We start from the raw sequence: 16,849 nt of genomic DNA, 5'->3' as shown, positions 1-16,849 counted from the left end.
ATAACTTGAATTAATTAATTGTTTTTAATAGAGATGACATTCTTTCATTCTTTCATTTTGACATATGAGGGGAAAACAAACTACATTTTTACAGTGACAAGTATTCCTCTGCCCTCTGATGAAGTAGAATTCTATCCATGCACATCTCATTTAGGGAGGGGGAAGATGAACTTCACTTTTGCATAACTCAAGCAGACACCATATCTCTTTTCATCAGACTTTATAAAATAATAAAATCTCTTAATATTTAATTATACCCTAGAAAGGGAAATTAAGAATGTGCATTTTTGGAGTGTTTGGCAGTAGCGGAAGAAAGGGCAGATATTGAAGGATGAAAAATAATCAACAAGAAGCTGTAGCATGTACTAGAAACTTATTGTGCAGTCTTGGAAACAGCTGCTGAAGGCACCACAAAATTTATACAGCACAGGGAGAAAGTGTGTCTGATCTTACTGGCATTAATAAACAGGTTAAAGAATTTTATTACAAGTTAGGTACTTCAGAAATACACAGTGCTGAGCTGGCTGGCTGAACTTTTATGGGATCTTTCTACAGCCACCCTCCTTATCTCAAGGGGCCAGCTCCTTATTAAATAGGGAAGTCAGAAAAGAAGAGATTTGGGGAATTTCTGTATCCTTGAAAAGTGGTTTAAACTTGAGCACAAGCTTGATTTTAACTATTTTTTTTTAAATAGTTCAAACTCAGCTAACTTGCCCATTCCTTGAGCTTTTTCATGAGACATGGGAAAAGAACTTATTTCAATATTACACAAAGTTGTCGGTTCCATATTATTAAATTCATACTTTTTTATGCAAGGTGTAGGTCTGAACAGCTGTCACATAGACAGTATATACTGTACTGTTTTATTATAAAACACATAGACAGTATATACAGTACTGTTTTATTATAAAACCACAAAATATGGGGACTGGTGGGAGAGAAGACCATGTCTGAAAGGTACCTGTTGTTCCATTTGCAGTGAATATTTAGCCTACAATTTTAATAAAAGTATAATACAGTATAATAAATAATAAAATAAATAATAAAAAAGTACAGTAGTAAAATTCAGTCCAGATTTCTTTCTTAGGTTATTGATTATTTTTAGGACTCATAGGGCTCAGGGCCTGTTTTCCTTTTACCCAAAAACAACCCATCTGTTAGATTAGTTGAGTCACGAGAATCAAAAAGAAGTTGAAATTTTGAAAGGCCCAAGCACTACTTCATTTTTCTATTTCTCATTAACTCATGTTACATAAGCTTTTTGTTTGTCTGTTTGCTTAATTTGCTCCTAATTATGAATAATCGAAGCTGGAGTTTTTTAGTTTTCAGTGAGTATGCCTATTATCACAATCCTTTGCTACTCTGGGAAGCCAGCTTAATTCCTGTTGGCTGAAGATCACACAACCATCAGAACATCTTATTTGGAAAATCAGTGCAATTATTTTTCAATGTGAAAACTGTTAAAAAATATTCTACCTTATTTTGGTTGGTTTATGCAACCAACACAAAAGAAACAGTAGATGCTGCTTTCACTCTACTTGTTATTTCTGTTTGGAGGATAGTTGTTGCCATGTGATTCATTAAAAAAATAATTCTTTGTGTAAAGTTTTTGTGGATGCTTTTTGTGATTCAGTTAAGATATGAAAATCCTGAACCACCAGTTTCTACACTGTAAAGGGAAATTCATAAAATAGAAAATTCCAGATAAAAACTTTAATTTTGCACAGCTGCCTAATGACTTTAGATATATTCAGCTGAAGTGTCAAGATGAAAAAGGGAACAAGGGAATTCTGGTTGCAAAGTATTATTGTGATGTTTAATGTGTTGATTGTACACCTTATTCAGGTGGGAGAGACTAAAGGGCACTGATATCTCATAGTCTGATATAACATTTCACGTTTATGATTGTTTACTAACAATGAAAGTATAGCTGTACAAAAAAATCCCCAAATGTTTAGAGGCTTAACTATGAGTTTGAGCTAGTTGACATGGAAATGTACTCAATACATTTTCCATGTACATTGCCATGTATTATCACTAGGAAAAGACTCTTTAGGAGAGGATGATGAGTCACCAAGCCTGTCATAGTTCAAGGAACGTCTGTGCAATGCTCTCTGTCATATGACTTGGTTTTAGGTAGTGCTGTGAGGAGCAGGGAGTTGGACTCAGTGATCCTTATGGATCCCTTCCAAGTTAAGATATGCTGTGATTCTATGACTCTGTGTTACCTACCAGAAGTAGGTAACTGTGGGGAATAGCTGATAAATCTGTGCATTTTGTATAAATTGTAAATTTCCAGTCCTAGCATAGCTCCTGTTTAAATACCTACATACTCCACTGTTGCCTAACATAGTTTTAGGACAGAAAAATTTAGTGAAGTTTTGACTCAAGCATTGAGGATAAAAGAAGTCAACACATGCACTGGCAAGGGAAATGGAAAAATAATATTTAGGAATCGCATTAATATTTTAAAAAAGAACATTACACTATGCAACAAGAACATCATTCAATAATATCATTGTTATTGAAAACATTAAAATTGAACACATCATCTGTAAGTTACTCTGTTTTGTTGCTTGTAGATCACCTTTTTAGTTATTTAGTGTACTCTATGATACACTATAGATATATAGTGATATATATGTGTATATCGATATATAGTACACTGTAGAATCATAGAATCACCTAGGCTGGGAGGGACCTTTCAGGTCATCTAGTCCAACCATCAACCTAACTCTGACAAAACCATCACTAAACCATATCTCTAAGCACTATGTCTACCCATCTTTTAAATACCTCCAGGGATGGTGACTCAACCACTTCCCTGCGCAGCCTGTTCCAATGCTTAGTAACCCTTTCAGTGTAAAAATTTTTCCTAATATCCAGTCTAAACTTCCCCTGGTGCAACTTGAAGCTGTTTCCTCTCACCTGTTACCTGGGAAAAGAGACCATTCTCCACCTCGCTACAACCTCCTTTCAGGTAGTTGTAGAGAGTGACAAGGTCTCCACTCAGACTCCTGTTCTCTAGGCTAAACAATCCCAGCTCCCTCAGCTGATCCTCATAAGACTTATTCTCCAGACCCCTCACCAGCTTTGTTGTCCTTCTCTGGACCCGTCCCAGCACCTCAATGTCTTCTTTGTTGTGAGGGGCCCAAAACTGCACACAGTACTCGAGGTGGGGCCTCACCAGTGCTAAGTGCAGTGGGACTATCACTTCCCTAGTTCTACTCACCACATAATTCAGGGGGGAAGTGACATCAGGAGGTCGCTAATAACATCTCCTGCTCAAAGCATGGTCAGCTATGAGATCAGACCAGGCTGCTCAGAACTTTATTCAGAACTTTATTCAGAACTTTATTCAGCTGAGCCTTGAAAATCCAAGTTCGGAGTCTGCACAACACTTCTGGAAAGCTCTTCCAGTTCTTGACTGACTGCACAGTGAAAACATTTTTCCTTATATCAAGCAGGAACATCTCTTGTATCAATTTGTGTCCATTGATACATATTGATGCGAACAGGCTAAAAATCTTATCTAAAGACAATAAAATATGCCTCTGGCTGCAAAACTTCATACCAGATGAAATTAATCTTTTCTGTTCTCTTTAATGCTTGAATTGCCTAGCTGCTATGTTAGGCAATAACATATTATTTTATATAGTTGTATATGGCTGAATAACTAGCACCTTAGGTCATTGAAAGATTGCTTTTAAAATTATTTTTTTAAAGGCTGTGGTTATTAACATTGCAGCTACTTAGTATCCAACATGTTAAACTTTTACGTACACGAATTCTGGCTCCACTATATGCAGTAAAAATTATAATTCTTTACTGAAAACCAAAAAAATTATATAGTTTCTTGTTAGCGTTGTCCTTTCTGTGTTTCTACAACATGGAAGTGCATTACAGACTCTTATGTTTGCATATGGTCCCTTTTTAACAAACAGGACGTTCCACCCAGGTACAGGTTTTCATCTTCCTGTATATATTTCATCTCTTTCCATATAAAATTGAAGCATCTGGACTGTGGGTTGTATGGTCTTTGATATAGAAACTATTTCATAGTACAAAAGTAATAAGAAATACTGCTACTGTTCTTATATGAACACTGATTGCTTAAGATTATTTTTCCTTTCTCCTTGAAATTCGTAAGGTATTTTTGTCTTTCCATTCCTGTTGTCTAAAACTTATATTATTGCCTCTTTTACCATCTCAGAATTATCTAATTTTTTTTCCTCTGCACACGATTCATAGAAATGGCATTACATTTTATCAATAAAAAACAACGTAGCACATCTTTCATTGTAATATTTACCAATTTTGTGTATTTTATTTTTCATTATTTTTGCTGTCTTGTCCTTTTGTTTACTTTACTGACAATGGGTTAAAATTACTATTTCATTTTATCATAGAAGTTTCATTTAGAAATTAATCAAAACATTCCTATTGGTTATTTCTTATGTATTTTACTCTGTATTAATGTTATATGCCCTTCTAGTAGGTCAATTAAGACACATTGTATAAAACAGTGTAAAGGTATTACATGATCAGAGCTTCAGCTAAATATTTTTCATTTAAATTAACTTTTGGAAAGCAAGATGATGCTTAGTTTATTACATGAAGAATTCTACTGTTCATTAGCTTCTGTGCTGCTCAGAGATACTTAACAGCACATATGAAATGTACCTAGGGTGCTTTGATGCTGTTTATTTCAATAGCATAAGAAAAGCAGGAAAAGGTTGTTCTGATAAAGTTCAAATTAAATACTGAAGAAGTGCAAAACCGTATAGGACATTTTAAAATTTATGTGAACTCTTCTGTAGAATTACTGCTATTGTGTGGAAGAAAATGGACTAATTAACTTGTGCAAAACTAGCCCCTAATGGAAGTATCTGACTTTGAGCTACTGCTGTTTGAACAGTCCGCTGGAAGGACAAATACGGGAGAGACATCAATAGAATTAATGACAGTGGCAAAGTGGCTTCACAGAGATGAAACTATTGCTCACATAGTCCATGGGGAGAAAACAGTAGGAAAGACTAGATTTTTTTTAAAAGGAAAATGACAATAATCTATTTTATATGTTGTACATAAGTATAAAAGTTGCATCTGAGAGCAGTAGATTTTGCAGTGCCAATTTTCATTGCTTCTAGCATTGCTAGTAGAGCTCTTATAAATATTCATAACAATTTTATCACTCCAACCAACTGCTTTAATATATAGTATGCCAGACATATTAAATGTTTGTTTCCTTATGGCTTTTTTATACTCATAAAACAAATGTTGATTGATACAGTGCAGAGGGCTTTCAAAGAGCCCTAGTGTGTTGGGGTTTTTTTAAAGAACTGCATTTGTTAAACAAGGTAATGTTTTCTCTCAGCTGTACTTCCTCTTCATTTTGGATATGTTATCTAGAGCTTATTTCTCCTCTCATGCAATAAATGCAAATGGCTTTTCTAAGAATAAGTCTGAGGCCTTCTTAGGGCTACGAGATCTAAGCAGTGTGATGGATGTAGCTCAATTCTGGAGATTATTGCTAATTCTGCATACAGATGCTTTACTTCTGGGTTATAAATTTAGTCAGACTTCTGGGGATAAAGTATTATCAAAGAGCATTAGGACTGCAAGTGCTCCTCAGGGAAGAACTTACAAAGCGGCAAAGGGGAGCAGCAGCAGCGGAGTTTGCACAGAGGCTGTTGAGGCTGCTGTAGGGTGTACCGCAGGCCTGCAGGGCTTGGCACTGCTTGCCACTCTTCTGAAAAGAAGCAGATTGATTCCCAGCCTGACAGCTGGCTGGCGGGTCTGGTTGTGCACCCACAAGGGCAAACCTCATCTGGTTAGGGATGAAACTTGGAGCTTTGTCTGCCTGAGTGTAATTTCTGCACAAGTTCTGTTGAATGTGTACCATGTACCGGCTTTCTGACATGGGGAAAAATCACAGGAGAAGGAGAGGTTCCCTCCTTTCTCCTCTCTCTTCTCTCCCTCATCTACCCGTCCCCCCACAAAAGGAACATATTGGCTATGGTGAGGACAGTTCTTTATACTACTATGTAAGCCTCTTCTGTTTTACCAGAGACCGACTATTCATTTGTACTCACAATTTTACTTTATCAACCATATACTATCTCAGTCCACACTTTGTTATTGAAATATCTCAGTATCACCATAAAACTCCAAATATAACAGTGCTGGCTTTGATATACGGTTGTGAGGAAAAGGATCAAAAGAATATAACTTGAACAGCCACAGAACCATCTGCAGAGCAAGATTTTAGATACCAACCTTTTCTATTATATTAATTTTTCTACCCTGTTGCAGTGGATCATACTATTTGATATACACTATTAAATGCATGTCCATATAACAAAGAAAAAATTGAGTGTCTGGGGAGCAATTGTCTGAAGGTATGCATGTTGGTATGTAATTAGGTGTTCTCTGATTTGGTTTTGGTTTATACGTACAAGGTTTTATGAATCAGTATTCCCCAGGCATAGGCAAACACCTGATGTTTACAGAACACATATTCTGCAAATTACTTACAGAAGTTAAAAACATTAATTCTTTTTGCTTAGCTTCACTCCCCCTTAACAGCCCAATCTACTTCCACAGCGCTGTATGAACACTAGCCAGAAATAAGCAGCAATTCCTGCTGCTCTTTTGGAAGGCAGCAGGACGTCCATTGACAATGATTCCAACATAAAATTTCACATTTCAGTGTCAGTACAGTTTCTCAAAGAAAATTTAAATATTTGCTTTGAATGACTAACAGTAGGTGTAATTGTAGAACTCATAATGATGACACAGATTATTGTCTCTTTCCTTAATGCTGCTCTAGCGTTTATTTGCTTGCCAAAACAGCCCTGCTATTCAAGCAATATGTATGATTTGCTTAGTCCTTGTCTCAAGTGTAGTGCATGTAAATGGTAATGGACCTTACAATGGCATTGCTTTCACTTCGTCTTTCAGTTTCAGGTTTTGCACCTATATAACCCAATTCCTTTGTCAGCTGTAAGCACATAGCTTTGCACGAATCAGTGGTTTGTCAGGATAATGGGAGAAAGGCATATTGACAAAATGGACTTGGATACACTATGCAAACAGTATAAGTTGAAAGACAGCTGCTCGTAACATGGCATGGAACTGTTAGGGAAAAAAAATAATGCTGTAAACCAGCATTTTTACACCCTGCAAAAGGTTGAATGCATTTTTAATCTGTATGCCCTTCCGTAAGAAGTGTATGGCAGAGCAGAAATAAGAGAGAGTGTGCAGCTTTTCCAAATCTCCTGCTTGCAACTGCTGTAGGGCTCCATCTTCTTTTGCTCCAGTGCAGTTCTGTGGGTTGGCATAACTGGCCTATATATTTTGTAAATTCTATGCAATTCAGTGGTTGAAACCAAAGAACTTAATCTTTTGTTTCTGCCTAGAGAGTGAAGAAAGCTTGTATGCCAGAAACCTGGCTCTTCATACTCTTGATTTTCCCAATATTGTGTTTTAGAAACTGCTCATCTTCAAAAATTTGGTAACTGACAGTACTGTTGTCCTCAAAATTTACACTAAATTGCTTATTTTTTTTTCAGTATCAGTTTGATCTTACATTTTTTTTTAAACTTTAATACTAATAATTCAGGAAAAAAATGGGATCTTAAGCAGGGATAATTCTTTTGCCTTGATCTAAGGCACTTGCTGTGGATAAATAGATAGTTAGGTACCTGATTCCCCCTTGGGACCTAGAGGCAAGCTTTAAAGTCCCCAGGTGATTCCTTGTTTGCATTCCCTCTTTACCTGTTTTTACTGCCCAGTCTCCTTGTGCAAGAGGCGTTGCTGGAGCAAGTCTAATTCACTGGGATAACTCTACCCAAACCACTACATTCTCCCAGGTGGTTAGTATGTGGCAGCAGTATGATCAGCATGAAAGAAACAACAGCTCTTTCTTCCCTGTCAGCTGTCCTTTGGGAACTATTCATCTTTCCCCATCTTCACAAAAAGATAAGGATAACAGATATCTATAGCCATAAATTCCTTTAGACGCTCAGATTAAAAGCACTGAGGAAATACTGTCAACTGCAAATTAAGAACACTGAATTTTCATTTATAAAATCCATTTAAGAAAAATAAAAGTTGCCATGAGAACAGAAATGTCTATTGAAATGTGTCTCTCTGGGCAGATATTTTAAAAATTGTTTTTAAGAAGCAGATTATCATATTGTCAAAACAATGCAGCTGAATAGTTTTATTGAATAAACTTCTGCTGGAATCTGCAATTGGTTCATACATTAGTAACTGTAAAAGTATGGTTTATGTTAAACCTGTTATAATTTGATTTTTTCCTTAAAACAGTGGACCCTGTCTTCTAATACTGAGTAGGCAGAGGTGTTTAGGATAAAGTTGTCAAATCAGGATAGCATTAATTAAAAATTTTCCTAGGTGATGGATACCAAAGAAAAATAAGCTATATTATATTTTCTTCAGAAGTTCAACAGTGATTGTACAGATTTTTAAAAGTTATTCCAAAATTGCAGCTGCAAAAGGGGAGAAATTCAATAGCAGTGTTCTTGCAATAATTGACAAATCAATACTAAACAATGGAATTTTACATAGCAGTAGTTCTGAAAGAGGAAGAGCTGTAATGTTCAAACACTCTATTTGCCACATGTTAAAATGATATGTTCAAATTATATCCCGATTTTAAACTGCAATATTGTCTTTCTGTATTTTAGAAACTAGCTAATTTTAGCTAACAAAGTAAGCATCCAAATAGAATGGGATTTTTAAATGTTTTGACTATTTATGGCAACTCTGGGAAATACAGCCTTTTCCCAACCATTTAACATCAGTGGAATGAGTTTGCTGCATTGACTACTAGAAGCAGTCCACAGTAAGTTTTCCAGCCTTCTGGGGGAATCTGGGGTTTTGGATCCCACAGTAGTAGGTCCTCATGAAACTTAATGTCTGGTGAAGTTACTCACTAGGACAGCACAGATATGACCTGGCCTTTTGATCTAAAGGAAAACTGCTAATACACTGCTCTACACCATATTTTATTAGCTAAGAATTTTTGAAAATGCTCCTGGTATAATCAGTAGTGCATAGAAGAAGCAGCTGCACAGTTTATGCACAATACTGTTAGCACTTCCTTGCTAATGGGGCTTCAACATTTTCTGGTACCTGGAGTTAAAAATTTTAAATACAATAATTCCTCCGTTTTTCTTCCGAAGAAAAGTAATTGCCCCTGGACTGGCTTAACTTTGTGTATCTGTACATGTGTTTGAGAATATAGGTTTAAAGTGTTGTTTTTCCATAAAACTCATTGCTAATAGAGTTTTCCAGTTTTTCATCCTTGTTAAAAAAATTTATATGATAGAACTACCTGTGATGTACCCTCCACTGACAGTCACTGAAGTATGACCACTTAAAAATGCTTCTATACACAAGTGCTCTATTTATGACTACACGGATTGTCCTTCTGTCTTCATCAATAGCGTGGTGTCAAATTTAATATGTACCTTGAGCTCAAAGCTGTCGTCTTTGTCGCTGACTATCAGGAAACAGTCACTCTGTGTAGCTCACATTTTTTTCCTGTGCATACAGCATTGCATTTGCCTCTTCGAATATACTTTTTCCTTAGCTTAGCCTACCAAGAAATCCTGATCAGATTGGCTTATTATTAACTACACTACCTTTTTCTGTGGTCATCTGCACATTTCAGCAGAAAGAGTTTTGTATTTTCTACCATGTTAAAGTACTACAAATCACTAGTCCAAACCTAAATTGCCATGAGGTCCATTAAAAACAGTCATAGGGGACAATAATTCCCAACTTATAATTATTTCCCTCTTTGACAATTCACTCAGTTTTTAGTTAGTTTCATGTGATTTACAAATAAATCTAAGTAAAATTTTAAAATTGGAATAACAACTACTTCACAGATCTTTAAGCCTATAAGCCAAATATTTTAATCAGTTTATACTTTTCCTAATTAAAAAAAAAAATAATCCAAAATTTATCTTAGACAGCAGTCAAGCTCTTTTACAGTCATCTTGGCAGCTGGCATAACATACACATCTAGCTACGCAAACTGTTATCTTCTGTTTCTTCTGGATGGGGGCAGGGTGGTATGTGCGATACAAAAAGCAGAACATGCAACTAAAAGTTTCCTGTTTCAATACAGTTGATTCGCTAAACCCACCAAGATTCAAATTTTTTTTTCCTTTGAATTGTACTTCCTTTGAATTGCTTAATGAGTGAATTGCAGCAGAAAATATTTCTCCATCACTATCCATTTTGTCATCTCATTAAATCTGCTTTTTCTGATGTGAACCATTTTCATTAAGCTATGTTAACTAGAATTAATTATTCAACTACATATTATTTTTCTATTGAGAAATCCTGTCTCAATATATACATCATGACTTTGGATGATGGGCAACAAAGGAAAGAACAAAGGAAATTATTTGTTACTATTACAGCTGTACTCTGAAATATGAGAAATGAGAATTGAGATATGAAAATATGAAATATGAGAATATGAAATGCAAGGAGAAGTTCCATTTCCTACGAAGTAATAATTCCCATGTTTATCTGACACAACCGCATCATCCATAAATGCTTCCTGTAACTAAGCATTATTATCTTGCAGAAAGTTGACATACATTAGTCAGAGGGATTTCTTAATCGACAGAGATAATTTTAGAAGCATGTAATAAATTACTAAATATAATAAATGTAAGCAGAGTAACCATTATCATTACAATTACTTATAATTTAATACTAATTAGTGATCAATGACTTGTGCCAATAGCTTCCAGAAATACTGAAAAAAACCCCCCACAACACTGTTTCTATTCTAAGGATTTACTACTCTTTGAAACTAAATGAGAGATGAATTTCAGAACAAAAATTTTTTTTTTATTAGATTTCAAGATTCAACACCTTGATTTTTTTAAAAATATTTTGTTTTGGGGTTGTTTGTTTTGTTTTGTTTTGTTTTGAGGTCGACTGCTTAGTACCACTTACACAAATGCATTGAATGTTTCAGTACTTCCAAATCTGCTTATGTAAAAGAAATTAATTCTCTCAGCCGGAATTCTCAAATTACTCGTGAGTGTTTGATTTTCTGGTAATACTGAAAATACTTATTTTCTATGGGGAAAAAATAAATTTTGATCAAGAAAGTTACAACTAAGAGAAGCAAAAAACTGGCTGGACAGAATCCATAGTTATCTGTGTCTTCAAAGAGAGTTTAACCTATAATTGATGTACAACTGCTTAGCTTACAAATAAAGATGCCCCACCACAGACTGACTGTCAAGGAAAAGGGCCATGATTTTCAACTGTGGTTCAGTATAATGTATATTTTCATCAGAAAATTCCAGTAATTTGTATCTGGCTCTTCAGTATTTGTCATGTTTTCCTCCTTTCGTCTGCTCAGTCTTATTTTTCAGTCCCAAAGTCCCATCATACTAGTTTTCTAACAGGTGCTATACCATACCATACCATTAACTTCTGTAGGAATCAAAGTCTAAACATAAAAAAATTAACCTTTGCCGTGACAGGTCATTTAGCTCCGTCTTATAGCCTAATTCAGTGTCTCCTAACAAAGTATCATATCTTATACTGGTGTATAAGTTTGAGGATTATTTATAAAAAGTTTTCCTGTTATATACCTATTTTGCTTGTGTCTAACAGTAAATGTTAGCATGCTTACTAACTACACAAAAATTTGGTATCCAATTTTTGTTTGCTTTGCTAAAATTTTGGGTGTTAACTATTTTGTGTTTTATTCACTTTGATGTCTGCATATGCCATACGCATTTTTGTTTGGTCTGGCTGTGATGGAGTTAACTTTCCCGATAGCAGCCCTCATAGTGCTGTGCTTTTTTTGGCAGCTAGAAGGGTGTTGTTAACACATCAGTGTTTTGGCCACTGCTGAGCAGTTCTCCCACAGCATCAAGGCTGTCTCTGCAACATTCCTCCCTTAACAGTAGGCTGGAGGTGGGCAGGATCTTGGGAGAGGACATATCTGGGAGAGCTGACCCAAACTGACCAAAGTGGTATTCCATACCACATGATGTCTGCTCAGCGATAGAAGCTAAAACAGGGGGGATTCGTTATTATGTCATTTGTCTTCCAGGGCAACCACTATGTGTACGGAAGCCCTATTTCCTGGGAAGTGGCTGGACATCACCTGCTGATGGGAATAAATCTTTGGTTTTCCTTTGGTTACGCATGCGGCCTTTGCTTTTGCTTTATTAAATTGCCTTTACCTTGAGCCACGAGTTTTTTTCCATCTTGTTTTCTCCTCCCCTCCCTGTGCTGCTGAGGAGTGATAAAGTGGCTCCGTAGGGACAGGTGTCCAGTGGGACCTGTCAATCCACCACAACGTTGTCCTCACTGATTAATTATATCACTTTTGTATTCTAATTGTTATACTGTAAATTTTGCTATTGCTTGATATAAGTGGACATAACATAAGTAGCTGACAAGAACTAAAAGCAATGTTTCTATTTTGGATCTAATATTTCTATCATGTAGACAAGTTAACTGGGAGACACAAACATTTTGAAATCAGTATATCTTTTCATGAACCCTTTTATTTCAGTGCAGCAGAACTGGGTTCAGTATTTCTGTTTGTTTCATCTACTGTCAACGGTTAGGAGAGGCAAATTCTCAGAGAGAATGCCTTGCCATCTATTTTATTCTTCTGTGGGTATATTATATATAGCATACTCAACAAAGCAAGAATTAGAATTCTGTTTTTCTACATATGGAAGTTTTAGTACTCTATTAGCATAAATCTCTGCTATGCAATATTTTGCAAATTACTTCATATTCTGCATTAAAGTACATTTATATACTATTTCTCTAGTTAATATATATTTATAGGTAGTATTAAAAGTGTTCTTAAAGGAAAGTTTAAAAGAATTTTCATCAGAATTAAGAATTTAGCAGATACAACATACTTATTTCTTTCAGTAATACAGTATTAATTAATTTCTGAAATTATCGTTTACATGTGAAACATTTACTTCACTAACTTTATCAAGCTCTTAAGTAAAATTCTTGTTACAGACCTGTTATAGAGCTGATTACATATCTGTGGAAATGCAAGTATTTGAATGAGTAACAGGTGAACCTAAGCAGCTGCTCCTGGTAATTAAGATCAGAGACTAAGGGAAAGGATAAGATGCAGCAATAGGGAGACTGTGATGCAGTCAAAAGTGGTATGAGTTTAATTCTTAGTGACACTTTAAATGTTCACAAGGGTATCTTAGAATGTGCACACAGATCTAGGCGTAAAAATATGAGCCGGCCACTTTAAACAAATGACTGGAAGTTTCTTTTCCCTTTGTTCCCATAATTAAATAAGACAAACAATCCCTTGTCACCTGTATATAGCAGTTTTCAGATCAGGTAAGACTCAAGGAACATGAGCAAACACAAGGAGTCAGGTGAAAAGCGTTGGGGAGAAAATATCAGCACCTCTTTAGCTTTTGTGATTATGAGAAAGGCAACGATATTTGGCCTGAATGAATAATTACATATAAGGAATATTCAGAGAAACTGTCAGGGCTCTAATTGGGCTGACCAAACTATAATCACCTTTCTCTGCAGTCTTCCTTGCTGATCTTTTTCCCCTCCCTCACAGGTTTAACTGCCTGTGTTCAAGATCAGCTCTGATGTGGCCGGGCACTGTCACCTTGCACCACTCTACTGTGAAAATAGAACCCATCTCCGAGATGTCCACACTTTCATTCATTTACTCGTCAGCTGCATTTAAGCTTAGGCCTTTGCACTAGATCCTTTCCTGAGCTATTTTGTCAGTATGCTTGTATTCACCTTTGTATCTTGCTGATTCTGACCTGTTGACTACCCAGCTTGACTGCAAACGTGCTTCATCACTAAGTACTTGTGTGGTGATCACTGGACTTTTGGCTCAATCTGTGGATCTGCTGCATTCTTGTGGGTATTGAGGGATTGTGCCTCTTGTTGGTGAGGACAGAGTTTGTGCTGGCCTTGCTGTCGCCCTCGGTTCCAGTTTTCCTTCTCTTAGGGAGTAGAGTGCTCTTACTACTCCCTAAAGAAAACAGTGACAGTAATCCTAATACATTTTGTCTGAACACCCAAAACAGGTAATTGAACTAGGACTAGATAAATGACTCTAGGTGGCCCTGCTTGTGCAGTGTGGTAGACAAGACGTTCAGAGGTCTTTTCCAAGCTCAACCATTCTGTGATTCTGTGATTGTTTCCTGTTATTTGCAGAGCGAGTGGTTGTTTAGAGTAACATTTAAGTTGTTCCCAATTACTACCATTGGAGAAACTATTATTTCCTCACTTTTGACAAGTTACAGTCAGAAGAATCTTGATGCATGATGGATCTTGCTCAACATTTTCAGGAGCTATTTCGAGAGTTAAAACAAGCAGAACTACATTTTTTCAAATTGTCAGTTGGAAACAACCTCACTGAACTGCATTTTTGTCATCAAACTTCTAAGTTTGTATTAAGTTTAAATGTGCTTATGTTTAAATTACTAATTTGATTCTGGATAAACAATGGCAACAGATGTACTCAATTCAAGCAATGTATTTTTAAAGGCTGCAACATAGCTGTGATTATAATCTCTGTGGATAATAGCACTGGACCACAATTAGTTATATATTCTTTTTAGTATAAAAATGCTCTTCAGTTCTCATACTTGATATAGTACAAAACACGGTTTCAGTAGAAAAGTAATAAAAAAATCCATATTACCCAAGTGAATCGTCCATGTGTTATTGATTTAAATAAATAACAAACACATAAATGTAAGTCCCTCTTGTCTCTTAGAGTAATGAATGCATTTCAAGTTCTGCTTGTCTGAAGCTTTTATAGTTTGGAGCACTGAATTAGTTTAACATGTATTAAATTACTTACAGTGAATCCTCCAATTACATTAAGACACAATCCTTCATTCAGACAGTTGATGCTGAGCAGCCTGCAGTAGTCAATTACTTCCTCACAGTTCTTTCCAGTGAATCCTGGCATGCAGCTGCAAATACACCAGTGTATTTTAGAGGACTTGCGTTTTAAAAGTTAATTGTATTTAATTATATTCCATAATTCTATTAAATAATGTTCTTGCGGTAACAAAACAGACCTCGTATGTTATTTAATATAAACAGTACATGTTTTCAAGAAATTAAAAATCAGTTGAATGATTCTGGATATTTTGTCTTCTCCATAAAATATTTTTTTCCGTTGATTAAAGCATTTTCATACCAATATTTTATATAATCTTCCAGAAACAAAAAGAATCTCGAATGAGGTAATATTTAATAAAAAGCTATAAATGAGGTTTTGGAAATCTATTAGAAAGGATGAGTCAATTAAACCATCAGAGAGGAAAATATGATGATAAATACATTTTAAAATAGTTAGCATCAATCATTACTGGTGATTAACAAAGAGTAGGCAACAATGACATGCTTAAGTAGGTAAGGAATGATGTAAGGACCTGTGATAAGGGCAATGCGTAGTTGTTTTTGTGTTTGCTTAATTGTAATTTGGTATTTTCCCTAAAGAACAAAACTAGCATTCTGTTTTGAAACAGTTTGTTAGTTCCATGTGATGCCAACAGGGCCATGGATAACCCTTCTATGGTAAAAGGAACTGCAGACATTTATTCTGCTTCGTGTCGGCACTTGTCATTAGTAGGAGAAAATCCTTTTCTTATCTAGCCCTCCAGTGTTTAAAAAAAATCCCCTATACACACACAAAAAAGATGAGATTCAAATAGATAGTAAACAAGTCTTATTCAAAAGCAATAATGGAACAGCGTAGAAAAATATTTGAATTTTATATCTTGCTTAAAATGTGCAAAAAGTAAAATCCAGACTGCAAGAAGTCTCTTTTGTATTTTGATAGATACATAATCCCTGTGAAATTCACTTGATATGTTCTTACAAACATGCTCAGCATGGTCTCCTGTCTAAAGGCTTTTTCTGGTAGCAGGAAAGAAAAGATTTAAATAGAAGAGAACGGAAATGGAGAGTTAGCTGAAAATTTGTGTTCGTGAAGGAAACCAAGAGTAATAGATGGGAAGTTTCTTTAGCTTTTCTTGAGGGATACTTTGTCTAATGACTCAGACCAGAAGCTGTAAATCATGAAGATGATACAGAATTGCTTCTGTTTTTCCTGTGCTCTTGCTTCTAATGGATATGAGATTCAGTCGTGTTACTTATGTCTCCCCATTTTAAAAAATAACGCCATCCCTCATTTCAAAATGCATGAGGCCTCTCAGAGTTATGTAGCCTATGAGAGTAAAAGATATATTTTCAATAGCAAATGGTCAGGCAACAGCAACTTTCAATAGAAAATATCTGGGTTAACCATATATTCTAAATCAGTTAAAGGCACCTAATCAGGGTGTATGGCTGTGCCTCTGAGGGAGGCGCAGAGGCATCTAGCATGTCCAGAAGCTAAAGTCACTTATTAGCCTTTGGTGAAGTGTTAAACAGGCTGGATTTCACCAGTAACCTCTGGAGAGCATCCACACAGTCCATGCGTAGAACCATTTGGACAGAGGTAGGTGGATATGGGAAAATCTTCTCTAAACAGTTACATTCTTTGAGGATAGTATGGACACAACCACAGGAGGACACTCTGTGCAAGTAGCAATGGACTACATAATCCTCACCTTCCTCTTGACACAATTGCTGTATGTAAATCTAATAATTATACTGCTAATCTTTGAAGTACTTGGAATCAAAATTCTTGCAAATTCTATTCTCAACAGATTTCAAGTTCATTTATTGTAGCTAAAAGTAGTTTTTCATAATACTGAGATGCTTTTATTTCAGCATGTTCAAAGATATC

General features: G+C 35.7%; 1 protein-coding gene across 1 annotated transcript in view; it reads right to left on the bottom strand.

The window, feature by feature from the left end:
- Positions 1–16,849, bottom strand: part of EYS (eyes shut homolog) — an 884,174-nt gene that overhangs the window by 787,313 nt on the left and 80,012 nt on the right. The window contains exon 6 of the mRNA XM_063330257.1: positions 14,909–15,023. Within this exon, the coding sequence (XP_063186327.1) occupies positions 14,909–15,023 (115 nt within the window). The remainder of the gene's footprint in view (positions 1–14,908; positions 15,024–16,849) is intronic.

This window comes from Chroicocephalus ridibundus, chromosome 3 (genome assembly GCF_963924245.1).
Source record: "Chroicocephalus ridibundus chromosome 3, bChrRid1.1, whole genome shotgun sequence".
In the NCBI taxonomy this organism is placed as follows: Eukaryota; Metazoa; Chordata; class Aves; order Charadriiformes; family Laridae; genus Chroicocephalus; species Chroicocephalus ridibundus.
This window is presented reverse-complemented; position numbering and strand designations above follow the sequence as displayed.